Source organism: Rutilus rutilus, assembly GCF_951802725.1.
Source record: "Rutilus rutilus genome assembly, chromosome: 12".
NCBI lineage: Eukaryota > Metazoa > Chordata > Actinopteri > Cypriniformes > Leuciscidae > Rutilus > Rutilus rutilus.
Window position 1 is genome coordinate 26,350,844 of NC_140217.1, and position 21,663 is coordinate 26,372,506.

The window sequence follows — 21,663 nt, forward strand, 5'->3', positions numbered from 1 at the left end:
TCCCATAAAACCTAATGACAATGCAATGAAAGTGATTTATACTTCGAAGAACAACAAAAAAGTAAAATGTAAAAAAGAACTTAAATTTCTACTATTTATCATGCAAAACTCTTAGAAAAGAGCAACTCAGTCATTCCGCTAAACTTCTCCTTTTGTTTCACAGAAGAAAGAAAATAATACGGGACTGCACAACATGAGAGTGAGAAAGGATACTGTTTCCATTCTATTGTGCTGCTTTTCCATGTAAACATGAGTTAGAGGGATATGTTTGACCATGGCGCTAACTGCTTATGCGTTTAAAAGCTCAATGTACAAATTAAAAGCTAACCTTTTAAAAAAAAAATCTCTAGATCATGAGACTGCCTTGCGACTTGCGTTCTGTGTAAATGGCCTATTATGTGATTGAAAATGTATTTAACAGCAGCAAAAGGTAGGTAGTTCTCAACCTATTGAACTACCTACCAGGATTCAAACAGAGTGGTACTAACATCTGGCCATTTCATTACTTTCATTACTTACATTAGTAAAATTGGGTCTGCTGGTGAGAAAAAGTAAAATCCTGCCAACCACAGACTGGGGGCAAAACAAAAAGACCTTAAAGGGATAGTTCACTCAAAAATTACTCACCCTCATGGCGTTCATCTTCGGAACACAAATTAAGATCTTTTTGATGAAACCTGAGAGCTTTCTGTCCCTCCACACACAGCTAAGCAACTTCCACTTTGACACTTCAAAAAGTGCATACAGAGAACGTTTGAGCTTCAGCAAGAACCAATGAGGTTCATTCTCGTGTTACGCAGCACGTTTGAGCTTCAGCAAGAACCAATGAGGTTCATTCTCGTGTTACGCAGCACGTTTGAGCTTCAGCAAGAACCAATGAGGTTCATTCTCGTGTTACGCAGCACGTTTGAGCTTCAGCAAGAACCAATGAGGTTCATTCTCGTGTTACGCAGCACGTTTGAGCTTCAGCAAGAACCAATGAGGTTCATTCTCGTGTTACGCAGCACGTTTGAGCTTCAGCAAGAACCAATGAGGTTCATTCTCGTGTTACGCAGCACGTTTGAGCTTCAGCAAGAACCAATGAGGTTCATTCTCGTGTTACGCAGCACGTTTGAGCTTCAGCAAGAACCAATGAGGTTCATTCTCGTGTTACGCAGCACGTTTGAGCTTCAGCAAGAACCAATGAGGTTCATTCTCGTGTTACGCAGCACGTTTGAGCTTCAGCAAGAACCAATGAGGTTCATTCTCGTGTTACGCAGCACGTTTGAGCTTCAGCAAGAACCAATGAGGTTCATTCTCGTGTTACGCAGCACGTTTGAGCTTCAGCAAGAACCAATGAGGTTCATTCTCGTGTTACGCAGCACGTTTGAGCTTCAGCAAGAGGTTTGTTATAGCACGTCAAGCAGGTGCGGTTGAGCTTCTCTTTATGTTCGCTGATCAATGTTTATATGTGAATAAAAGCCTAAAGTAGCCTAAAATATATAAAACAAGATATGTCTCTTCAGAAAAATTGGACTAAACTACTCAATTCATATGGATTAGTTTTACAATATATTTATGAACTTTTTGAAGCATCAAAGTGGTAGTTGCTTAGCTGTCAACTGAGGGACAAAAAGCTCTCAGACTTTATCAAAAAATATCTTCATTTGTGTTCTGAAGATGAACAAAAGTCTTATGGGTTAGGAACGACATGAGGGCAATTAATTTAAAATCTCCTCTGTAATATCTGTTTTGATGGAAGAACAGTCCAAAGCTTCTCAAATGGGTGCATATTTCCTGTCCAGAGGTAGACAAAGAAGGAAAAAGTGTATGTGGAAAAGCTGTCTGAGCGCGAGAGAGACATACCAAAAATAAAAAAAGAAACATAGCCAGAAAGAAACAGAAGCACTCTGATCAGCCAATAAGATCACAGCATTTTTTGAGCACCATTTTGTAAAATACTGTACTGTAGTCACTAATTTCCAACCACTTATGTAACAAACACCGATTAATCAAGATTATTGCTATTAAAGGACCACAGCACTATAACAGTTTTTTTTTGGTTTCCATTCCAAGTTTGCAATTGATGTCTACATCTGTATTTCATCGTATTTCTTACCCTTTAAAAAAATATGCACCAAGATTAAAAGATGGAGATGAAGTTATCAGTATGCTGATAAGAACACATTTGTCATGCTCTATTAGTTATGCTTTGCTTATAACATCAAAGCTTAAAGCTTAACAGATGCTTTAAAAAGACCTTCAGATGATACATTTCCCCCTTCAACTCAATTTTTCTTCTCCAGACATGTGCAGCAAGTTCAGTCAAACTGATAGCGGATAGTTTAAAACCAACAAAACTTTTTCTATGCTTTCTCCAAGTTTTCCATGCTTTCTTCAAGGCTCAAAAGAGCTGTGAAATATGCTTCACATAGATTATTTTTGGCCTAGCTTCTTCAAGAAGAGGTGAAAATGGCTTTACCTTCTGAGAAATATCTCATCTCAAGCTGTGCTTGCCAGAAATTTCAGCCTTGTTATCTTAATCTCTGTTTCGGTGTTATCACGTCCTGTTAGTTTTGGAACATGCTTCAATATAGGTGTAAATCTAAACTGAAAAACAACATCACACATGCTGAGAAATGCCAAGCATCATGCTTTATGTTCGTATCACTCAGAGACTGAGGGCTGAGTGATGCGGAAAACAGTATTCAGACCTGTGGACACACATCCAAATGCAGATGTTAAAGCTGAGTGGACAAGCTTTGGCAGACAGCCAAACACTTTTACTTGCTTACAGAACCCCTTTGGCCTGGTCTCTGGAAAGGAAAATGGACAATCAATTAGGAGGGACTTGTGGGACAGCAGTGGCCGGTGTAAAGCCCTTATGGCATTATAGCTGGGAATATTTTCCAAATTTTTTTCCAGATTGTGTGAGGTGCTTGAAGACCAGAAGAGAGTGTTTTGACTTTCTTTTCTTCTTGTAGAAAAGGAAGATACATTTCTAGAATACTTTATTGTAATAATTGGTCAATCACAGTTGTCTTTGGTCAAATATTTTTGTTTAATGAGCACTCTACTCTACGTTTGTCCTTGGCAATCAGTCAAGTACACTGTGCTGGTTTCGTGTATTTTTGTAGTTTCTTCTAACATAATACAATTATTTAAACTTAAAGGGATAGTTCAAGAAAATACTGTCATTAATTACTCACCCTCATGTCATTCCAAACCCGTAAGACTTTCGTTCATCTTCAGAACACAAATGAAGATCTTCTTGATGAAATCTGAGAGCTTTCTGTCCCTCCGTTGACAGCTATGCAACTGACACTTTGAAAGCTTCAAAAAGTTCATAAAGAGATCGTAAAACTAATCCATGAATTGAGCAGTTTAGTGCTGTGTAACACATGAATGAACCTCATTGGTTCTTGTGGAAGCTCAAACATGCTGCGTAACACACGAGAATGAACTTCATTGGTTCTTGCTGTAGCTCAAACGTGCTGCGTAACACATGAGAATTAACCTCATTGGTTCTTGCTGAAGCTCAAACATGCTGCGTAACACACGAGATTGAACCTCATTGGTTCTTGCAGAAGCTCAAATGTCCTGTGTAACACGAAAATGAACCTCATTGGTTCTTGCTGAAGCTCAAATGTGTTGCGTAACACGAGAATGATTTAATGCATCCTTGCTGAATAAAAGACCTCAAACATCAAATGCAATCCATCCCAAGTGGTAAATACAGGTGTTTACCCACACCAAGATGGTAAAATTTGACTACAAGCACAAACTTGGACACCAGTGACTCACAGTCACTTTGTTATTGCACGTATCTCAGCACACCATGAAACTGCTGCTAATTGCTTTCATATTACTAAGCATCCAGGCGATCTTGGGGTCCGTCCAAGACCACCTTCAAGATGAGAAACAGTGCGAGTTGTGCACGCAACTTCCACTTTGAGGAGAGAAAATGGAGAGACAGAGAAACTACAAGCATATTCGTGGTTAGAGCTTTTTTTAGGGAAATAAAATAATAGACTCAGATACAAAGTGTTGACAGCAGTAAAAATTGAGAGGATATTTTATTGCCTTCTGAGGATGGATTAATGTCATAATCTTGTTGAAAGATTCAGTGACCTGCTACAAGTGTAATATACACTACTGGAGCATAGTGTTTTCATTTCTCCACAAACCTGAGGGATCTGCTGTCTAGTTATTTTCAGTCAATAGGAGGAAGAGAGAAAAAAAATTCTAACTTCCTTGCTTCTTATGCTCTTACTCTTATTAATGTATGTTTACCCAAAATAAAGTAGCAATCCAAAAGCTTCTAGAGAAAAATGATTAATTGCAACACTTGAAGTGCCACGACTCAATTCAGAAAGTCTGACACGCTTTGTGTTTCATAGCAAAGTGCTGCATTGTTATCATTTACATGTGTGAATCGCGTCTCATCAGCTCGATTAACAAACTGCATCTCTGCATTTGCTGGGAGTTTGGTTGGGTTACAATCATCTGGGAACGCAACATGCACCATTTAATCAGATTTGTAATGTAAATCATTTATAAACCTACACCAGCAAAGGAGAATTCATATGTTTCTAAATTTACTAATTGTTGTTTATCATGATTTTAAAATAAAAAGTTTAAACCCTCGCTCTGAGTTTGCATGTTTTGATGACCACATGTTCTTGTTCAAGAAATTACAGTGGCTGTGGCATTTCTATTGTAAAGTAGCCAAATATTAAAGAACATTTGAATTAAATGTTGTTTGGCCAGACTTAAACAAGATCATGCTGTAAAGTGTAACAACAACAATCTCCAGGCTGTTGGCGCCCTCCTCGGGCATTTGTTATAATACATAATGTACATAAGTTGATTATGTTTTTATTAAATATATTAAATGGGCACACACACACACACACACTTAAAAATATATGTATTTTAACAGTGCTGTTCAATAAAACCATATGATTACTTGCTTTTGATACTTTGCTTGAACTAATTATTGCCTCATTGATATTATATGTATTTTAAGTCATTTTAAAGGCTGTTCACTTAGGTCCATTTGTATTACCACAAAAAAAAAAAAAATCTGATAACTCGATTAATAGTCAAAATGATCGACCAATTACTCGATTACCAGAATAATCGTTAGTGACAGCCCTAGAAAGCATTTCAAAATGTACCTGCATTGTTTTGCATGCGTCTTTCAGTCGAATAAAAGTCTATTTTTCCAGTCATATATTTCGTCATTGAATATGTCTCGTTCTCGTGAACCCAATATTGTATATCGTCTCGTGAGCTAAGTGTATCGTCATACCCTTACTACAGACAAAAACAAAACGTGCCATAAATGTGGTGTATATGACTTTTGTGCTATATTCAAAAAAAAGTTCAATTTCACTACAATACATAATTGCAGTTGAAGAAACTGGAAATCAAAAGATCTAGCCTATAATTACCAGGCAGAATTATTATTTTTTATTTCTCATACTTTTTTCCCACTGGCAATTTGAAAGGCAAATAATAACAATAGACTTGTCTTACCAGCTTTAGTGTTTTGACATGCTATAAAACAGTAATGAATCAAACTAAATTTGCCTCCCATTTGAAATCGGCAGCCCAGTGGTGCATGTCAGAAATAATAACTCAAAATGTCGGTAATAGGCCCGTTCACCCTGTAAAGTGGAGCCAAATTTCATGCCAGGCCACAGATGCTGCTGAAGTTTTATACATTTAATTACACAACAGAGCAGCATGCATGTAAATAGATGTTCGTAGCTATCAGCAATTTCAATAAACGGCTTCAGGTCCATTTAATATGGAATTTTTGTGCAAAATAGGTGAGAATGTTTGTATAAGTGTAACATAAAAAACATGTTTGATTAAATCAAATAACATGAACTGATTTGTTCGAGTGTAAAATTAGTGGAATAATGAAAGCCTACTCTTTACTAGCTTCTGCTTTACTCACCGCTGCCCCCTTCACTTGACCTCATTCCTCTGTTTAGTTGAATATCTCATCTGCCAGTTTCCTAGTCAAGTAAATCTCTTTTGTAGTGAAGTGGGCTGTATATCTAAAGCAATGAGAGTATTAAGTCCTCACATTTACTCCTGCTTCCTCTCTCAGCATGTCTTTGACCCTGCCGCTTTGCCTTCTTCACTTGTTGAAGTAAGAGTTTGCAGTAGTTAGAGGCTGATACATCAGTCAGGCCAATTAATCAGACAATATTTGGACCATTTGAGATAAACAATGAACATTGTGAATTTTTTTAATTTTTTTAATTAGTAATGGATAATGCCATTTTGTTTCTAACATTAGTAAGTGAGATTTAATATGTAAATATAATTTATAATTTAGTTTTTGCTAGATTTGTTGGATTGACAATTTGCTATTAAGTGCAATTATACTTTCTTTGGTCATTATCCACCCTGCACTCTAGATATTGTCATCGTCCATTAAAAATTAAAAAATAAATAAGGAATTCATATAAAAAAATATCCAGAATCCATAAATTCTCTAAACCGCTTGAAGAGTTGCGGGGATGCTGGAGCCTACTAAAATTAATAACAAATAAATCACTACTAATGATATAATATATATTTCCCACAATATGCATAAAGTTGCATATAGCACATAGCCTGAATGTAGTCCATGTCACAGAGAAACAAGACATCAGGGCTCTCAATAGCTGAACATTATTTTGGTCAATGCCCCAAAATATAGAGAGTGCATCTGTGGTTAAAAAAAACAAAACATCCAAAAGGAAATGAAATAACTGTTAACGTGGAAATCTAAAAGAGCAGGTTCAAACAACTATTTCCACTGGGACCGGAGAAGACATTCCTACTGAATAAAATTTCCATCTAAGCGAGCATTGATGAGATTCCTCTCTCCCACAGGCAAACACACTGTGCAGCCACATGAGCGGTGCTGTATTTCATAAACATGAAAAATACATGTAGGCTACCGTAGTTTGTGGGAGACTACGGTCAGTGCTTGTCATTGTTGAGGAAATGACACAAGGCACAATAATAGTCAGAGGTGATGGACAGTCACTTCAGCCTTTGTTGCTGAAGATATCAGTAGACTGACTCAGGGTGATTCACAGATCTATGAGGTCTGTCTTTGAGAGCAGTTTAGACAGCACAAGCATCATAGTGTTTCCTCTATGTGCACATAGCTGGGCAGAGGTCTCATAGGCTTCTGTGGCCTGTTTGGCTTCCAATCACAAAGCATTAGGGAAATGGAGCTTTTTATTTCAGATTCCATGGTTGGTGTGGTCGAGTAAGTCATTTCTGCTTTGCCACAGAGTAAGAGAGCTAAATGAATGAGTGAGAAGGAAAGAGACAACAACTAAACCAAAGGAAAAAGAGATGCGGAGTATGGAGGGCTACCAGTCTCCCTTAAAGAATTTTTTATTTTTATTTTATTGATTTATATGCCATTTTATTGAATATTTATGGTGCAACATAATTTGCATTCATGTAAACATAAAGGCAACTAGAGTGAGGTTTTTGTACAATGTTGGGGTAACGCATTACAAGTAACGCAAGTTCCATAATCAGATTACTTTTTCAAGTTACTATTACATTAACGCATTATTTTTAAATTTCACTTTTTTCAAATAAGTAATGCAAGTTACTTTGTTTTGCCATTCATTGACTGACACCTCTCCTGTCCTCATGTTAAGAGAAATCGGGAGTAACGCACAGGAGTTTGTGAGCAGGCATTTACTCATCTCACTGGCACAAAAACAGATTCAGTATTCCTCAAAATGAATAAAAACAGTGATATGCAAACTCAGGATATTACACAAACCTGCAATAATTAAATATGTTAAATAAAACAAATATACTTTATGTATTTAACCTCACTTTATTAACCAATGTCTTTGCTGCTGACCTTTTATGATCCAATTCAACCATACTAATAAACAATTACTTTTGTTCTTTCTTCCTTTCTTTACTGCCAAAACCAAAAATAGAACTTTAATGCAAGAGAAACACATTACTTTCCATAAAAAAGTAACTAATTAATGCAATTAGATACTATTTTTAGGAAGTAACGCAATATTGTAACACATTTAAGTGCATACTTATTCCAAATAACTGCATCATTCACCAATTGACGATTCAACAATTATCTATTAATTTAATTAAAAACAATTAAAATGTCATTTAAAACTTCAGGGATTTCATAACCTCTTAAGTAGTTTTTTTTTGTTTTTTTTGTGAATGTATAATGGTGTACACCATGGAGCTACAATCCTTTATTCCAACACCATAGATTTTCTCTGCTGGTCTCTAACAAAGCCTACCAACATGTAATGGTCCTTTGGCTTTTGTCCTGAAGCAACAGCGCAAACAGCAACTTGTGTTTAATTGTGACCCACTGGCAGCCGACAAGCATACAAAAAACAGCCTAAACAAACAGTAGTTTAAAATCTCTTTGTTTGACTGCAGCATGTTGGTAAAGGTCTGTAAAAGGCGAAAGGCCTTACGTATCCTCATTCCTAAACAGCATCAAACAAACTACCACACAACTCAAATTTCAAATGCTCAATAGTTGCTGACAACAGATCATATTATTTAAACACAATCCTTAATGAATATAGATTTACGTAAAGAGTGGGACTTACAAAACAAGAGGCCGAGGATCTTTCCAATTCTTTTTATTTTGCATGTGGAGCATTACTGCGGCTGAAGTCAGCTTGTTAAACCTAAATCACTTCAACAGGGCTAATCATCACAGTCTTGAGCATTTCTTACCTACAGGATCTACGTTTCTAGCAACTTACAATAATTACCAAACAACAAAGAATCAAAAGAAAACATACTTATTAATCAAGAGCTTATTTGGGTCTCCTAAAGCGCAAGCCCCCCAAAAATGGTTTAATTAGACGGAAAATGGCAAAAGATTTAGGCATGTTTAATTAATATTTGGCCTATGAACTGAATGCTGCAATGGGAGTAGTTACGTTAACATTGTGCAGTGTCTAAAACCCATAAAATGAAATGTTCCGAGATCTGGATTGCACAGTTTTAACAATCCCAGTGAGCGCATACACACATAAACACACAAATACACATTTGCACATGAACTTAAATAACCTGACACTTCTCCCACTTGAGCCACAAACAGTGCAAGGAGCATTCAATCATTTCAGCAAAGTCAGAAAACCACAGTCTGTGCAGGTCAGACAAAACACTTGTGTAAAATAATTTCTGCATATACAAACAAACGCCTAATGACGACATTTCCAGGTTCTACAGATCATCATGAAGGCCTCTGCTCTAAGAAGACCTGATTTCCATGCAGCTGGTGTCAATATATTTGCATTCCTCTCTGAAGACATTAATGGCTGATTTTAAGATCAACTGCAATAACACATACTAAAAAATACAAGACCATTGATTTAAAGGTACCCAGTCGGATTTAAATTAAGACGTTTAATCAAAAATTAAATGTAAAAAAAACTGCAATTTTAAGAAATGTTCCATATTGTGATGTGAGGATGAGGCAAGAGAAGGCCCAAAGTGTCAATTTAATTCCTTTAGGCCTTTTTTTGTCGCACTAAAAACAGCATGGGTGAACATCAGAACCCTTGCCAGGGCTGAGCTGTCCATCACGCTATGTGAAAACTTCCATTTGGATCTCAGCGACCATTTCAGATCTCTAAGTACAGTGCAGCTAAGGACCAGCAACTACATGCATAAATCCAATAAAAGCGCGATTAGACTGAAACCCCATAGTGAAGCCAATGCCCAAAAAATAAAATAATCCTTTACAAATGGCTTAATCATCTACGTGGGTGCATGAGTATAAGCAGCAACACCTAAAATATGTTTTTCAAAATAAGCTAACCTTTGTAACATCCACTTCCATCACTCAAGTGACTAATGCAATTTCAGAGCCAGATTTTGACTACTAGGCCACATTATTTAGGCGAAAAAAAAAAAATGTTCCAAGACTGACAGCGAGACCGAATTATGAATGTACAAAGCTCTCCTCAGAGATAGAAACCTGACGCTGTCAAGACCAGCACTGTGCGAAGGAAAAGAGAGAAATCTCCCAGATGACTGATACTTTGCACATATATTTTCATTTTTAAAGCAAATATCAATCTCCGACTGAACAGGCAGTAAAGGTTAGGTATTTATGAGCTCACTGGGAGTGTGGCAGGTACAAAGGCCCAACTGTGGGCGGCAAGAAATTTGCCAGTCTTTATGCATTGAGGGTTAGTTGAGTCCTTAATACAACGTAAACAGGCTTTAGAGCTTTACTTTCCGACACATTTACAGCTAAAATTAAAAAGCCATGTTTCATCATGCCCTCTAAAATGTGAAATGTAGCATATCCTGGCACATTACATTGGGCAGGCAAGGGAAAGTAATTATTTGATAAGTGTTGGCAGACGTCTGATCTCTTAGATAATCGTGGCAGCTCATTTCCTATTATATTCATTGCAGACATTTTGGCCTGTGATTTATATTACCATTAGCATTTTTCAGGCCATTGACCAAAAAGACGAAGAGAAAGGTGGGTAAGACTTATCTTAATGTATCCATAATGCAATATGCTGCGACAAGCTATATAAAGATCAAGATAACCAAGTACTGACAAAATATGATATTTTTGCCAGATGTGGGCATCCATTTTAGATGATGAAAAATAGTAAAACAAGATTTTTTTTGAAGTTTAGAGCATGCCATGTAAACACCATGAAAATGATAAATAAATGACCGAGACATAATTTTTCCAATGTTATATGGATAAATATTTATTACATGGATAAATAAAATTTTCAGTGCATGTCTGTGTGAGTGCAAGCTCTTGAAGCTCCGCCCTCTTTGCCGGGAGCAGCAGCTCATTTGCATTTAAAGGGACAGACACAAAACGAGGCATTTATGCTCACCCTCAAAAAGTGACAACTTTAACATGCTATATAAAAATATCTGTGGGGTATTTTGAGCTAAAACTTCACATACACTCTGGGGACATCAGAGATTTATTTTACATCTTGTGAAAAGGGCATTATACCACCCCTTTAAAATCATGGCATCTATCATGAAGGATATTTTTTACAACATCATAGATAAAAAAAAAAATGTAAAAAAAATTCCAGCAATGTCTCACAATACAGGTTGCAAAAACACTTCTACTGCCAGTTTATAATGATGCCAGTTTATCTCTGATGTCACTGAAGCTGGATAATGCAATTGAACAGCTATAAACTCTGCCAGCTGCTCTACCGCAAACCCAAACAGAGCGACACGGACTTAGAGCTTGTATCACACCATCACTAAAGAAGACAAGTGAAAATACACAGATCATTGTCAGAGCCTATATCCAAGACCTAAACATCCAGCTCCGACAGAAGACTTACACAAAGGATCGGGTAATAGAGAGCAATTAATCAAAGTGTTAAAACTGCTGGTAGGCCATATATTTCTCCTCACATTCTGTTTATTAAACAAGAAGCCAAGTTTTTTAATCCAGCCGACATTCAGCATTTACTAATAAAAGATGAAATGCACAGTAACTTCTTGTGTTTGACACCTCAGATGTAAAGATTTATAACACTGCAGAAAGAGCAGAGAGAAGTTTACAACCTGTGATATAATATACACAAGCAACACAGAGATTTATAAAGTCCTTCCAACAAAAAAATGGACGGTTCACGAGAGCTACGTCAGTTTTACAAAGTTAGAACATGTGGTTGAATGGGCATTCCTTCAACATCCATGAAGGGTTTTTTAAAGACGGGAGTCTTGATGCTTGAGTAACTGTACTGTACACTTGAAGACCAGATTAAACCAATGAGTTTCACTACGACAAGTCAAATCCTCCCTCATAGGCTTTTCTTGAAGGTAAAGTAGCTTTTGTGTCAACATTCAGTCTGGCAGTATAATGCACTGAGTTCCACCGCAGTGATTTATAATCTACCAACTATTATTAAAACCAAAGACTGGATCACGGAAGCCGTCTGTTTCCATTTTGCCCACCGCTCTAAAAAATATGACATAGCTGGATATATGTAGCATAGTGTCTATAAAACTCCATCTGAAAAGGTTTACATTTTGTGACAAAATATCCATGGATACTATCTAGAACAGATGGGAAAACACTATTGCATTTATATAGATAAGGTGAAGGAAGCCACATATTGACAAAAAAAAACCACATCAGCTAAAAGGTCAAACTAAATCATAAAATGGAGCCTATACTAAAAGTACAGACATGGCACACAACGAACAAACCAGGAATCTGGAAAAGAAAAATCTGTCCAAGCCACAACACTCACCGCTTTAAGTTATAAATGAGGAGCAACTGTTAAGATTCCCCACAAACTCAATGCAGAAAGCTTTGCATGTCATGGACAAAAGACACTCTATAGCATTAAAGTCAGAGTAACCAAGATGCATTACTTGATTAGCTAGCAGGTTGTTGTTTTGTCAGTAAAATTTGTCATACATGCTGATATATTATAGTGTTCACTGTAGAAAACTTAACTTAACCTAACAATTTAATTGAAATTACTTTAGTAGTACAGTAATTTATGCTTAGGTTGCATCATCATCCGAGTAGTGCTTTATATAGCCTAATCTGTTTTAAAGTAAATGTTCCTGTCCACTATTTAGTGGACACATTGTAATTTATATTTTTAATATATATATATACAATATGAATATATTTATATATTTATTTAAATATATATATAAATATATATTTCAATTTTCATTTTTTCCTTTGATTAATCCTGGGCAGTACATCTATAAAATATGATCTCTGTATTATGTATATGTACATGTATATATGTAAAAACAGAAAATAAAATAGTGGCGATAAATAATGCATATCACTGCGCCTCAAAATACTATTTAAAACACTGCTTTCGCACATCTATCTGTACACTCATTAACAATAAAAACAATGCAGTTATTATTTTAATATGACCTTAAACTAAATCAGGTCACACTTTATTTTATAGTAACCTATCCAAGTTGCAGTATTTATGCGATGACATTTATGAACTACATACAGTATACCTTGTAATTATTTTGTGTAGCTGCTTGTACTTACATACTGTTATTGTTTTGACTAGTAATCAATAATAGTAACATCCGATATATGTAACATAAACACTGTAAAATAAGGAGTTACGCAAAAGTGCACGATTACATCCAAGTTGGTTTTTGGTATTTTTTAGACTAGATAATACTAGAAAAGTTCATAGAAGTGTACCTTTTTAAGTCCTTTGCTCAGTATAATTGGATGCTATCTAATGTCTAAGTGCTATTCTAAGGCAAATGAAGCAGCTCAGGCCGTACAAAGAGACTCCAGCTGAGAGCTTAAGACTGTCACTCTCTCTCAATCAGTGCACTTGAAGAGCTCTTTTGTCATTCCAATGGCACAAAAACTGTTTAGATAGCCCTTTGGCAACAGAAGTCAATAGGTAAACAAAAACACCCTGAAGACTACTGAATGAAATGACAACCCTAACTAGTTGGCCTACAAGAAGTTTGACTTATGACATGAATAACATTTAAATATCATCAGAAATGCATGATAATTACATAACAGTGCACATGTAACCTATGCAAGTACAAATAAACATTCCCTTGTAAGCAACATTACTTCTAGTATCTAAATCTAAATCTAGTATCTTTAACATGGGCATCGTACTGTAATTTGAGACACTGTTTCCTGAAATGATTTCTAATAATAACAGAAATATTTGAGACTGCTCAGTATTATTTCCTGTGAATGTGTTGTACTTAACCAAAATAATGTTTAAGTCGATTATGAACACAGTAGTAACGTAGTTTAAATGCATGAGTTTGATCGCCTACCGCAGATGACCACGAGCAACACGATGATCAGTGTGAAGTTGCGCTGGCATCCGTGCGGCTCTTTCGCTGTTCCTCTGCTCATTTCTTCTGCCTCTGAGCGCTCTTACATCCACCGCAAGTTCTTCTCACAGGTCAGTGTTATAGCTGGACAATGCAGAGCTCTTCAGGTCTTTACTGAGCCTCAGATGTCCGCAGAGGTGTAATGTTGTAGGCGGATGGTCCTCTGCTCTGCTCTCTCCTTCTCTCGCTCCTGTTTGGAGTTTGAAATTTCTTCAGTCTCTTCAAGAAGTTTCCACTTTCCAGTCCGTCTGAGGACATGTGCTGCTCAATAGTGTGTTTGGCGCCACCTGCTGTTTAAGCACATGGCTGTTAGAAAAAAAAAAAGGTTTAAATTGTGGACACTGTTTGAAATGGGGGTTCATAACATTGAATTAAACAAGTTAACTATATCGTGCAGTGGGAAGCTAACAAAATTGATTAACCAAACAAAACAAAAGTTGGCGTGACTAATAAACTCAAGTCTCATTCAGTATAACTGCTAAGCTAGCAACAGCACGTTAGCATGGTAAGTGTAACTTATTAATTTGTGAAGAACAGCGTCAACAAAAAACTATTTTAAGAAAACCTTTGCGATATTTACGACCAATTTAATTCATATTCAGCCTAAACACAATTAGTCTCCATTCTCGTCTCAGTGGTAACTCCCAAAACTATATCATAAAGAAACTCCTCTGAATCATCATCTTACATGACATTGGACAATAACAACTACCTTTTTCATCTTGCTCAAAATCACACTTAATTTCACCATTCTAGTGCCTTGAAAAGCCTGCTAGGATTCCAACCTATTATTTCAAACACAAATTATTGCAGGCCAAGTCCAACACAAACAAATTAGGCCTAAATTCCATTTTACAATTTTAAGTAGATTGTACACACTTAAATTAAGTTGTGACAAAACGTTTAAGAATTGTGTTGCATTTGCTCATTTGTGCAACATACAACAATCCCTAATAATAATTCATTAAAATAAGTAAATAAAGTCATTACAAATTCAAAGGCCAACAAAGGAGCTGCACTCAACAAGGTCTTGTATACATTTTTATAATGTAAATTTACTTTAAAAGTAAATTTTATAATGCTGTATAAATAAAAATAAGTAAATTAGTAATGAAATTAATTAGGCTACTAATACAAATCAATATTAATTAGCATATTAGTATTTTATATTTATACTTAATTTTTGTATAATAATATAACATTTTAATAATTGAATATTAATATGATATAGGTCTAATATTATTAGTTATAATATTAATAAGATTATCTAGGTCTACTCTAGAAATTAAGGAATTTTAATATTGATAGGAGGACCCCAACCATGGTTTATTGATCAATGACTGAAAGCATTTTAACATATAATATTGTTTCGTGGTTTAATTTGACAATGAAACAGAAAAATAAATAAATCACCGACCAGAAACAGAATAAATCGCAGGATTTGTTTTCACATTTCATGGAAATAAGGGCGATTGGAGTATATTTAGACCAAACTCATCCCCTCCATTCCTTCTTTGATTCCCTCCCTTCGCAGACAGCGTTTACCCTAATAGCTAAAAAGGAACTTCGTTGGGAGAATTTGTTAATTTGGTTTAAACCAAATTCTTAACAAAGATATATCATATCTGTTTTACAATGTAAGTGTATGTATAAAGTTGTCAAATAAGTTGTATGTATTTTTATGGCAGTGTCAAAGATGAATTTCCGTTCAAATTTCATATTAACAAAGGTCATTTTTAACGGTCAGATCAGCATGGTACACTGTTAAAAATAAAGGTTCCAAAACCTTTTAACAGCAGTGCCATAGTAGAACCATTTTTGGTTCTCCAAAGAACCTTTCTGTTAACAATTCTTTTAAAACAACCATTTTTTCTTAATATGAAGAACATTTTTCCACTATATTCACCTTTTGTGAAATGTGTACATAATGCCATGGATATTAAAGGTTCTTCATGGAATGATCAATGCCAGTAAAGAACCTTTATTTGTGTAGTTTGCTCATGTAAGTTTACAGTAGGCTTATCCTTTTACTTTTTAAGGTGGACCGTAACAGTTGATCACCTTTGATTAAAAGTCCCGTCTCTCTAGTATTCAGACTCAACGTGCTGCTGTTTGAGGTCTGTGGAGACTAGACAGAGAATGGTAGCAATTTCACAAGCCAAGGGTCTTGCATCCTGAGCTGTTTCTGTTCATTTATGTTGTATCAGTGGATGACAAGAAGAGAAAGACCTTCCCCCTTTTGAAGTGATGGGCTAGGTTGACTCTCCAGACCCAGAGTTCATCCCTCATTTCCTCCGGTGACGTCAGCTCTCTGACACACACACAAGCGGCAGGCTGCGATCAAAGACACACTCCTGCAGGCTCTAATATGAGCTCGCATGCTGGGAGGAGATGCTGATTGTTGGGGGTGGAGGAGGGAGGGGAGTCACGCTGCTTTCATGAGAGGTTTTTGTTGGAATGAATTATGAAGGAATGGACACAAATGTTAAGAATCGAACAGATTATATGTGACTGCAGAAAAGTTGTGAAGATTCATAAAGCAACATGACAATTTCAAGGGCCTCAGCTCTGAGCTCAGTTTTCAAAGAAAAGAAAAGCCGTACCTTTTTCTTCAGTGTGATTGCATCTAATATTAAACATTTGGAAACCATTATCTGCCGAGCAGCAAAGCAGCTGAAATATTTTTGACATGGGGCTGTTTTTCTTTCCGATGTCTATCTGTTTTATTTTCCCAAAGTAAAATAAGATTATTAAAATTGCAACCATGCACAGCGAAACTCATCTAATTGTAATGAGCAGGGGGATTGAGGGTTACTTTGAAGGTCCATCTCCTTTGGCCGTTCTCCACACACACAGCGGATCTCTTCAGAATGGACCTTCTGTTCTGAAACTTAAATGGAGTAATCTCTGGAGTTATTAGGGTTTGTAGCTAATAGGAATAAAACCACTTGAATTACAAATGAGAAGCTACTGAGCTTCCTACTGAACTACCCCCGAAAAACTGAATTAAAGTCGCTTGTGTTCTATTCCCTTTTATGTAATACTCTTTCCCCCCTGAGATGTTCACCTGGTTCAAATGATACTCATATTTTTTGTCCTATCCATTCATTCATACACATCAAAGAACACAGCTCTTCTATGATGAGCATGTTTTTCATTTCTGAATTCAAATTTAATTTTGAGGGGATAAAGCCAAAACAATCAGGGTGATCCTGATATCATAATGGGGAAAAATCATCATATAAAGAATGGAATTCTTGAAAACAATTTGTACACTCTTAAAAATGAACTGCCATCGATGGTTCCATGCAGAATCTTTAAAATCCATTGCACGTTTTCTGGAAAAACATTATTTATTAAATTTCCTACACAAAAAAATATGATTCTTTGGGTTCTTTTTTGCATAGCTGTGAAAGCCCCCTTTGGAACCTTTATTTATATAATCTTTTATTATAATTTTTTTTGAAAAATACAAAAAAAGATTACAAAAAAAATACAAAACTGCTTCACTGCTTTCACAAAGCAAGTTGTCATGCATTGAGGCTCGCTAAAACTTCATGATATTTATGAATGAATATTCTTTTTCCCTTTTAATAAGGTGGCCGAGGAAGCTCAACTGAAGAAAACACTTGTAAATAGAAAAAAGCGTACTTTTCTTCATTTAAAAGTAAAGCATACTTTTACCTTAATTTTTTTTTACTTTCAAAGAGATAGCCTAATGCATTTGTTCCACCCAAATAATGGCATTGCTGGTGACTTCATTTCTGGTGCTGATGTTTGTCTGGTGACACATTTTTGAGTGTATTTCAAGATGTGCTGCGATGGTGACCTCATTCTCATGTAGGTCTGGTAAATGACGTCTATTAGATCATTTACATTTAGATCAAAGTAAACCCTTTGAAACAGGTCCTGGGTCAGAGTCCAAGAATGACACAGAATCAATGTGCATACCAGCAGGCAGCATCCAGTGACATCAACCAGATTTGTGCTACTAGCAAAAAAAAAAGCAAGGCAATGTGATAGTCACAAAACTTGTTTAGCATGACATCAATAGGGCACATAGAGGATTATTTAAAGTCTTTTGGGTAAATGGTCTCTCATTAATGTCTTTCAGCTTCTGATAGCAATTGTGTTTTGTGCAAGCCGGGTCATGTTTGATCATATGGAAGTAGGGTCAGCGAGAATTAGACAGCAAGTGACATATATGTTATTCAAACATATGCGTGCGAGTGTGTGTAGGTGTTTCGGGAAGAGGTGGGGTGTTTCGGGTTCAAAAAGGAAAATGAACGACGCGAAGAGAGTGCCAGCATGACCCTGTTGGTGTATTTATTTTGCCTGGCTTTTGGAATGATTACTTAAGACTCGATCATGCTGATCTTTGCCCACATGACCTGCTGACAATGATTGCATCTCAGCACATTCCATAAGGCTTTATCCAGAGCCCAATATAATAAACAGTATGGAGCAATACACTGTTGTTGTTAGGTCAAGAGGTCATCTCTCGCTCTCTGTCTTCTGTGTTATTAGATTTACATGGTAATTAATATCATACCATAGAAGCACCCACTGGATAAAAGAGAGAGAAAAGAATGCAGAAAAGACCGACATGCCCACTGAGATGATATGTATGAACTAATATTTTGGAATAATTCAGTTTCCTTGGGTTTATCTGGCATGCATCGTCCAGTAAATAACTGGAATCAAAACTTGATGTAGGTTTATTTTCTTTGAGTAAACTGTGCATGGGGAACTGTGTGAACTTTGGAAAACAAACTTTCTCTGCAGTTTGCAGAAACATGCTACTCCACACTTGCAGCAAGCAAAAGGTTATATTCTACAAATAAATAAGTAAATAAATGGTTTCAAGAAACCTACACAGTAAAAAAAAAAAAGAAAAAAAAAAGCTGATTCTGGATGTATTCACTGATTATTATGAATTATTATTAATATGATTTTTTTTTTTTTTTTTTTTTTGAAAATACCTGTATTCAGCAAAGATGCATTAAATTGATCAAAAGTGCAGTAAAGGCATTTAGGATGTTACTAATGATTTTTATTTCAAATAAATGCTCTTTTTAATGTTCTATTCATCAAAGAATCCTAAAAAGAATCACATTTTCCACAAAAATATTAAGCAGCACAACTGTTTTCAACATTGATAATAACAAGAAATGTTTCTCGAGCACCAAATCAGCATATTAGAATGATTTCGGAAGGATCATGTGACTGAAGACTGGAGTAATGATCTTTGCCATCACAGGAATAAATTACATTTTAAAATATATTAAAATAGAAATTGTAGTAATATTTCAGCATATTGCTGCTTTAGTCTATTTTTGATCAACTAAATTCAGCCTAAGAGACTTGGTATATATATATATATATATATATATATATATATATATAAAAATCATAAAAACCTTTGAACAGTACTTTATTTGTTCCATATCTCTAAAAATGTATAGTCCAATTACTTAAGTAAGCTTTAAAGTATTAACTATTATATAAGTAACCATAGAAAAGATAAAAGCAAAACAGATGTTAATGGGGTAAAATAATTTAAGATTTCCAGAACACTTTAATAATTTAACATAGAGTTTAAAAGGTAAGCACTGGTTGCAATTTGTATTTGACAGGATCTCTTTAGTAATCTTTTTAAAATGTATGAGTGATCTTCTCTAAGGGCTTTAGATCTTTTTAAACCTCTAGATTAAATAAAGATGCTGTGGTAGAAATAAAGACATTAAAAGAGAACTTCAAAATATAATAACCTGACAGCTAAATACACACTGTTATAGCCATTACCTCATGTAATGACATCCAATGAAAATAAAACCTGCAAACCATTACTTTCCGGGCAGGACGTTCTTTGTATCTTGCTATGTCAACATAGGGGGGCTTCTACAATGTGGAAACCTGTTCTGAAAAAAAAAAAAATATATATATATATATATATATCCCACCCATTTATTCATCCAGAGCACAAGTGGGAAACTATTTGAGAGCAGGTGTTTGATGGGAGTCCTGACAGCTACTAATAAATGGGTTGTAATAAAGTTGAGGTCATTTCTGACAAAGACTGAAGAAATGTTTTGATTATAGGTATATATGTGCATGTATGCAGGTTTGAGGTTTCAAATAGGCTGCAATTTTTATATATTTTTCAAAATAAAGAGGTTTCTGTTCTCAGGTATGTGCACCTGATTTTCCATGTCCCATATTACCTAAATTAAAGGAAATTTCAGCAAATAGACTGACCGGGAGTTTATGATGACAACATATCAGTTCATGAAGGCTCTACATATACAGTGGGTCCATACATTTGAGACCACTAATGAAAATGCTTGTTTTCATCCTTTTACATACATACATACATACATACACACACACACACACATATATATATATATAAATATATATGAATTTTTTCAACAAAACTTCGATTAATAAAAGCCTACTACGGAGCCCCTAAAGGGACATGGTAGTGGAACAACTACAATGTAAAAAGTGAACAGTTGGATCAACTTAAGATCAAATTAAGTTTTCTCAACTTAAATTATCACGTTTTTCACGATAAAACGTGATAATTTAAGTTGAGAAAACTTAATTTCTTTAGGTTACCAATTGAAGAATTTTTTTAAGTTGATCCAACTGTTCACTTTTTACAGTGATATGGGATGGGAGAAAAAAATGCTTTTGCGTTCCTCTGAAAAATGTAGCAAAACTTGTGCATTCCCCCGAGAAACGTTGCGTTCGCTCGCAAGGAGCTAACCGAAACGAAAACTAAGATTCTCGGGTGAAACATTTTCGAGAGAACCCAAAAGCATATGTAATTTTTATCCCATCTAATTTTTTATTTTTTATCAGCATGTCCCTTTAGAGGCTCCGTAATATTCAGATATAATGCATATGATTTCCACGTTCTAAAGAAACTCGTGTGCTTCAATGGAAGCAAGAGAATGTAACCTTTAATTATTCTGACCTCTTTAAATTGATTTAACAAGTCACATATTGGATTATTTTATTACTGAGCAGAATCTTAAAGACTTCTGAGTCATTCTGTCTTAATCTTTCCTTGGAATTTGTCATAATTTTAAGTTTAAATGAATGAAAGTCCCAGATTTATTCATAACATTTTGGTAGGCATGTATTGTGTGTTGGTAGACCTCTGTGAACAAATTCTTAGTGTCATATTTAGCATGCATGCAACTACAAATGATCACAAGAAGTTTATAAAATCAGTGTAATTGTGTAGGTAGTGCCATCTGTCCAAAAATATTATGAATAAATTTAGCTTTTCAATCTGTGAGGTGAATTCTTGCAGCAGCCAAACTATGGTAATAATTCCCTATTAAAGCCCTATAGTTGGGAAAGATCCCATTAACCCAAAATATTACAGAGGACTCTTCAAACATTGTTTTACAAAGATAATTATGGTACTAATCTGAGATATTAATTGTCAAACCCTTGTGAAAGATACTTGTGTTATTTCTGGTGCTAACTTAAAGGGAGATGGAATATATTTGATGCAGCCAAGGTTTCCCTGCCTTCCTGTCTTTATCCACTAATAACACACTGGGGTGTAACAGTTTCTACTTTCAGCCTCAAATGAAAGACAAACTGTGTATATGAATAAAATGTAGCTGATGTTTTTAGAATTTAAATATAATCGACCTAGCAGACACAGAACAAAGTTAAGCGCTTTGCTCCCTAAGACAAATCAAAGTGTATAAAGAAGCATGACTTCCTTAAGAACAAAATCACAACAAGCCA

At 35.5% G+C, this 21,663-nt stretch overlaps 1 protein-coding gene across 1 annotated transcript in view; it reads right to left on the bottom strand.

The window, feature by feature from the left end:
- ror1 (receptor tyrosine kinase-like orphan receptor 1) overlaps positions 1-14,086 on the bottom strand; it is a 111,657-nt gene extending 97,571 nt beyond the window's left edge. Inside the window, exon 1 of the mRNA XM_084426772.1 lies at positions 13,831-14,086. Coding sequence (XP_084282898.1) covers positions 13,831-13,912 — 82 coding nt within the window. The 5' untranslated portion in view covers positions 13,913-14,086. The remainder of the gene's footprint in view (positions 1-13,830) is intronic.
- Between the last annotated feature and the right edge of the window lie 7,577 nt (positions 14,087-21,663).